We start from the raw sequence: 6,930 nt of genomic DNA on the forward strand, positions 1-6,930 counted from the left end.
ATCTCTATCTGTTTCCCGCCCATGTTCAGGTGCGGGGTGTCATACTTTAATTTGTTTGTTATCAGCATGGCATTGGTCTTATGTGCCGCAAATTTTAGTTTGTTTCTGACACCCCACTCCTGGACATGGGCGAGGGCTTTGTTCGCCTGTCTCTGCACGTCTATGGCGGCGTCGCCATCAAACACCAGGACGACGTCGTCCGCGAACGCCTGACAATAATCGCCCCGCTCTTCCAACGTCTGCAGCAGAGGGTCCAGTAGCAAATTCCATAGAATCGGTCCTCCAATGGATCCCTGGACGCATCCCTTACTAGCGGTTCTTCTACACTCAGTCCCTGCGTATCGTACCGTGACCTTCCTCTCCGAGAGATAGCTGCTTATGATCCGTCTCAGGCCCAGGGGGCACCCCTCCTCGGCCAGGCGCATCTTTATGGCAGGCCACCAGGCGCTATCAAAGGCTCCCTCTATGTCAAGCGAGACTAATACGACTAATTTTTTGTTTTTTATTTTATTCCTGATATGCTGCACCAGATCATAGAGGGAGTCCTCCGCGCTCCGTTGTGGCATAAAGCCGTATTGACGGCGGCTCAGCCTCGGAACGAGGTGCCACCTGAGCCGTGAGACGATCATTTTCTCTAGGATCTTACCCATGACAGGGAGGAGTCCAATGGGCCTGTACGCTTTGACATGCGTATAGTCGCTCTTTCCAGGTTTTTTGAGCATTATAGTGGTCGCCTCTTTCCAGATTGCAGGGAAGTGGCCTAGCTCAAGACATTTATTTGTCATTGCTAGGAAAGTGTCTGGGTCCTGTCGGACCGCGCGGCTGCAGATATCGGCTGTAAGTCCATCTCCACCCGGGGCCTTTTTGGGGTTGAAACTATCCATTGCAGTATTAAGTTCTACCATTGTAAATGGGGGGTCATGTTGTTCATCATGAGCCCCTTCATTTATCTTGGCTGCGAGCTTTCTTATACTGCGATGGTCATAGTTATCTTCCCCTTCATGGTCCTCTGGGTAGAATGTTTCAGCCAGCAGCCGCGCCGATTCCACAGGTCCCCTCACTATCCCATTTTCCACTAATGGTTGGTCTTCCTGCCTATCCATTGTTCTGTTTATGACCCTATATATGCCCTCCCATAGACCCTCCCTGTCCTGTCTCTCACAAAACGCCTTCCAGCTCTCTATTTGGGCTTTTTTAGCCTCCTTTTCATAATCTTCTTTTGCCTGCAGGTACTCATCAACGACCTTCGCTCTTCGGGCCTGTGCCGCACAGCGGACCCTACGCTTCTTCTTCTGGACCTCTTTTTTCATAGCTACGAGGACCTCGGACCACCACGGCATGGTAAGTCTAATTTCTCCTTTTATCTTCGGTATAGTAGCTTTGCATGCTTTTGTAATTAATTTTGTGTACGTTCCTAATATTTTATCTAAACTATTTTTATCTTTTATTTTATCTATTTCCTGTTTGTTTATTATGTTGTCTATTTTAAACTGGGCCAGTTTCTCATGAAACTGGCTCCAGTTTGCCTTTTTTGTATTATATATCCTCGTTGTTCTTTTGATATTTATTCCTTTTGATTTTTCTAGCATAATTTTGAAACTAATGCCGTTGTGGTCCGAGCTAGTCAGGCCATCTTCGGTCCGCCAGTCCACGATGCGGCCCAGCATGTCCGAGGAGCAGGCCGTGATGTCGACATAGCTGGTATATGTCTTTCCACCTCTGATTGTATCAAAGGTGGGGGTGTTTCCTCTATTTAGTACCTGCAGGTCCATTTCTCCCAGTGTTCCAGCTAGCTCCTCTCCCCTATGGTCTATTTTGTCACCGCCCCACCACGGATTTTTTGCGTTTGAGTCACCTCCTATCACCACCCCGGTTTTACCAACCTTTGCGGTTATGCGCTTGAACCAGTCCAAGTATGGCTCTATAGGACGGTCAGGTTCAAAATAGAACGAGACGGCGACGATATTCCAGGCGCTGGTACGGATCCCCACCACTACGATGTTATGCGTGGTGAGTTCCGGGTACTGTATAACATCTATGTTGTTATCGAAGACGGCAATTGCCGCCTTCACAGTCCCTTCTCCTTGAGCGTTATTCTGGAATATCCTCGCCCCCTTATAGTTCTTCATACGTCCCACTCGTCCTACATATGGCTCCTGGACTAGCGCAAACGCTGTGTTCCTCATCGCGCATGCCACCATCAGTTCATTCGTGGCCAGTTCCATCCTTTGCAAATTTGACTGGATCACTGGTATTGGTTTTACACATGGTGGGGCGATCGGGGGATTCCTGGGGTATGTTTCTGCCGCGCTGCCCTTAGCAATATGCTACGGTAGCGCGAGCCAGAGCATCCCACTTCCTTCTTACTGGGCACTCCGAGCTGAAGGCGTTGTGAGCTGCATTTTCCATTTTGGCTTTAGTACAATTGCAGCATGTGGGTTCCGCCCCGGTAACCAAGTCGGTGCACTCCGGCCTAAGATGCGGTCCCCCGCAGTGGGAGCATCTCTCGACTGGCTCCGTGCAGAATCGTCTACTGTGGCCATAGCCGAGGCACTGCGAGCACTGGACTAGGGGCGATTGGTCTTCCACCCTTATCTTTTGGAGGTCCACATAGACTACTCCAGCGTCCAGCGCTCTCCGCCAGATTTTTGGGGACACCCTAATGACGACGTGGCAGGTATGGGGGTTCCTTGTTTTCTTTCGATAACGCGGTTCCACTCGTACCTCTGCCTCGTCGAGGTCTTTAAAGAGGTTCCCATTCTGCTGTCTCAGGGCGTTCCGCAGGTCGTCGTCACTATTGTAGTTTAGTACATTCCTGAGAAGCAATAATGGGTCTCTATTCTTGATTTCGGTGACTTTAAGATGTCCCCCAGCGTTCTTTAGTCCCTCAGCTATTTTTTGTCTTTCCGCTTCCGTGCTGCAACTTATTATAACTTTGCTATCTTTGGCTTTCTTGATTCTATCTATTCTGATTCCTTTTTCTTTGGCTTTTATATTAGCACGGACTTTATTTAAGACTTCTTCTCCAGAATCCGTTTCTATCTCCGAGGAAATCAGGACTGAGTGTAGTGCTGTAGATCTTTCCGGGGTTACGCTTTTAGTGTAACCTGCTACCGCATTCGCGTATGTTTTTGTGTTACTTGTAAGGGTTCCTATGTCCTCTGATTGCTTGCGCATGTCTCTCTGGATTTCCTCCACCATTGCTGTATTGCCTTTTAGTAGGGTATGCATTTCTTCTAATCTCCGCTCAATTTTCCCCTCTAAGTCCTGTCCTCCTACTGTGGTCTCTACTACAGCAACAGCTTCCGGCCTTTCTTCACTTGCCGCGTTTTTGCCAGACCCCTCCTTAACCAATTGGTAGAGGCGTTCCACCGCTTTTATGACGTCCGCCTTTATCTCCGTCTTTATGTTCCTCGATTGGCCAAGGAGAAGCTTTGCCTTATTTAGGCAAGCCCTGGCTTCTAGCACTCTGTTTTGGTGTGTAGCCTTCGGTTCCTTTAGTGTAGTGCTTTGCCGGAATGTCGAGGTCTTTAACGCTGGCTGCTCCGCGGGATCTATAGTCTCAGTGCCCACTGAGGGTCCCTGCTGCGTCTTTCCCGTCTCCCATTCTCCGATGCTACGGCGGACTTTCGACGCCTGCGTCTCTAATATCTTTTGCGGGGACCTCTCCAGTTGTTCCGGCTCTGCTTGGTTCTGAGTGCTGTCTTTGGTGGGGGAAACCTGTTTCTTCGGCGTTCGAAACATGTTGAGGATATGGTCAACTGCTTCCAATAGGAAACTGTTTCTTAAAATTTAATAAAATAAGTGTAAATAATTTGTAAATATCTTACTCTTTAATATTCTATTGTTTATTTTTGTTGTTTCAGGTGCTGTTTGGTGTGGGATAGCTCGCTATCTTCTGCCTGCCGTCGGTAAGTATATCTTTTCGTGTACGTATATAGGTGTATGCATATATGTATGTATGTGTGTGCTGGCGTATGTGTGAATTTTATGTGTATGTTTGTTTGTATGTGTGTTTGTGTGTGTGTGTGTGTGTGTGTGTGTGTGTGTGTGTATGTGTGTGTGTATGTGTATTTTATTTATGCGTATATGTGTGTTTATGTGTGTGTGTCTATTTTGTGTATCTGCATGTGTTGTATGTTTATGTGTGTTTGTGTACGTGTGTCTATTTTGTGTATTTTCCTATGCACAGTCCTATTTATTAAATTTTGCAAACAATAGAATACAAAACAATGATAGTAATAACTAACAACTTGTCAGATTGTAAAAGGGGTTGTATCCAATAGATACTGTCACTATTTTTGGCTTATGCACCAGTGCACATTTATGTTTTTACCTTATATTTACGTATATTATACAACAGTTACAAGAAATAGTTAACTTACATACATTTTAATCAACTACAATTTAGATAAGTTTGTTATATATAAAATTTACCCAATAAGGTACAGTCCATTAAATTTCAATTCTAGATTGTGTAAAAAGAGAAATATAATATATATTATGGTTGTAGGACAGTAGACAATATCAATTTTGGGGGCTCTATAGTGCCTCCTTATATCTAGTATATTTTATAGTTATTCACATTAATTTATTTTTTAATACATAGTCATGTCTTTTTAAGTCAAAATTACAAGTTTCTTAAAACTTCCCAGCAGTGGGCGCGTGGACCTATGGTGCTAGCCTTAAAGCTTAGCTCGAGCCGTTACGTTTAGTGAAAACCGCATCCCAATCGGTCTATTAGTTTAGGAGATATGGAGGGTTTAATATTGTGTCAGAAAATGGGGGGGGGGGTTGGGGGGGGGGATGGTAAGGTATGGCCAACTATGAAGTTCGGAGAACTTCAGGGGGTGGGGTTAGGGGAGGGGGGTGTGAAAATTTTGTCAGAATTTGGCTAAGACGCCCCGTTTCCGAGATACAACCCAATTTGGGTTTTTGGGGGTTTTTAGGTGGTTTTGAGGGGAAGGGTTGGTCTTGGGGTGGTAGTTCCAACACGGTTAGGGGTCTGGGATCCCTAGTTACCAAATTCTGCAAAAATAAATTTTGGGGGGGGGGGAAGGGGGGGGTCGTGGGGGTCAGGGGGTCGGGGGGATCAGGGGGGTCAGGGATATGTCCGGCTCTTGGGGTGCGGTTTCCGCGGAGGTGGCTCTGGCTCTTGGCTTGCGGCTAGGTTAGCAGCTGCGTCCTGCGGAATGTGCCAGCGGCTGCGGCCTGCGGCTGCGGTCTGCGGCTGCGGCCTGCGGCCGCGGTCAGCGGTTGCGGCCCGCTGCTGCTGCCCCGCCTGTGTCTTCGACCTACGATAGCTGATGTAGGTGGCCGCTGCTACCACCGGTCGTCGTCTGCTTTCTATGTGCTGTCTCTTTTTTATTCGTCGTCAGTTTATATGTCTGTCTTTGTTGTTCCTACAGTTAGTTTTATGTTCGCACGTGTTTTGGTAGTTCGCACTTCTTCTCCGTCCGTGTCACTAGGAGTCTATTTGGTTTTACATTCACCGTACTTGTTTACGACAAGTCGGCTTGGGTTTTTTCTTATGTTTGCGTCGTCCGCCGCGTGGTTTAATTTGGTTAGTTTGTTTCGCTTATTTTTTGAGAATGGCTGGCCGAAAAATTTTGAGTTTTTGTACACTGGTACCTACGATGATGGACTTTAGTTTGGTGTAAGAAAATTTTTGTGTCGTCGATCTAATTTTAGTGTAATTGCGTCCGAAAGAAAGTTGGATTTTGATTTGGATTTTTCTCGGTAAGTACTGGCTTGATTTTCGAAATTTTTACAATTCTGGGGTCTATTTTATAATGTCTATTTAGTTATGCACCAACTTTAGGGTTTTTTCAAGTTTTTACGGTACCTCGTGTGAAGTGATTTACTGAATTTTGCAATTTTTGTCCACTTTTCCTTGCGGAAAAAATCCAAATTTGGTAACACTGTATAGGTCTCTTTCCCCTCTATCGTTATACACTATAAAAAAGGGGGGTCAAGGCGATTAATCGCGCGGCGCACGCACTTTTAGTTCACACATCCGTAACTTTTCCAGTTTTTGTCTGTTTTACACTAAATTTCCACTGTTTTTCCTAAAGATTTTTCCGGGCACTTGTCTAAAAGGTATTTGTATATGATTTAGGTTATAATTCTGAACTTTTTGGGCACTTTTTACTTCCAAAACTATTTTTCGCTTGCGGAGCGGTGTGAATTCGTGACGTTCGGTGCGGAGGGTGTCGCGCGACTGGGTTAGGTTAGGTTAGGTTAGGTTAGGTTAGGTTAGGTTAGGTTAGGTTAGGTTAGGTTAGGTTAGGTTAGGTTAGGTTAGGTTAGGTTAGGTTAGGTTAGGTTAGGTTAGGTTAGGTTAGGTTAGGTTAGGTTAGGTTAGGTTAGGTTAGGTTAGGTTAGGTTAGGTTAGGTTAGGTTAGGTTAGGTTAGGTTAGGTTAGGTTAGGTTAGGTTAGGTTAGGTTAGGTTAGGTTAGGTTAGGTTAGGTTAGGTTAGGTTAGGTTAGGTTAGGTTAGGTTAGGTTAGGTTAGGTTAGGTTAGGTTAGGTTAGGTTAGGTTAGGTTAGGTTAGGTTAGGTTAGGTTAGGTTAGGTTAGGTTAGGTTAGGTTAGGTTAGGTTAGGTTAGGTTAGGTTAGGTTAGGTTAGGTTAGGTTAGGTTAGGTTAGGTTAGGTTAGGTTAGGTTAGGTTAGGTTAGGTTAGGTTAGGTTAGGTTAGGTTAGGTTAGGTTAGGTTAGGTTAGGTTAGGTTAGGTTAGGTTAGGTTAGGTTAGGTTAGGTTAGGTTAGGTTAGGTTAGGTTAGGTTAGGTTAGGTTAGGTTAGGTTAGGTTAGGTTAGGTTAGGTTAGGTTAGGTTAGGTTAGGTTAGGTTAGGTTAGGTTAGGTTAGGTTAGGTTAGGTTAGGTTAGGTTAGGTTAGGTTAGGTTAGGTTAGGTTAGGTTAGGTTAGG

The 6,930-nt window shown here is 45.4% G+C and overlaps 1 protein-coding gene across 1 annotated transcript; it reads right to left on the reverse strand.

Moving 5' to 3' along the window:
- Positions 1–2,316: 2,316 nt before the first annotated feature.
- On the reverse strand, positions 2,317–4,623 carry LOC140757104 (uncharacterized). Its single transcript, XM_073092637.1, has one exon. The coding sequence runs from the start codon at positions 3,742–3,744 to the stop codon at positions 2,317–2,319; it is 1,428 nt and encodes a 475-aa protein (XP_072948738.1). The 5' UTR covers positions 3,745–4,623.
- Between the last annotated feature and the right edge of the window lie 2,307 nt (positions 4,624–6,930).

This window comes from Epargyreus clarus, unplaced genomic scaffold (genome assembly GCF_041222505.1).
Source record: "Epargyreus clarus isolate Ecla_fem2 unplaced genomic scaffold, WU_Ecla_fem_2.2 ptg000045l, whole genome shotgun sequence".
Taxonomy (NCBI): domain Eukaryota; kingdom Metazoa; phylum Arthropoda; class Insecta; order Lepidoptera; family Hesperiidae; genus Epargyreus; species Epargyreus clarus.

Excerpts from the sequence above, each read along its gene's own strand:
- LOC140757104 (XM_073092637.1), bottom strand. The coding sequence starts at position 3,744 with ATGTTTCGAACGCCGAAGAAACAGGTTTCCCCCACCAAAGACAGCACT.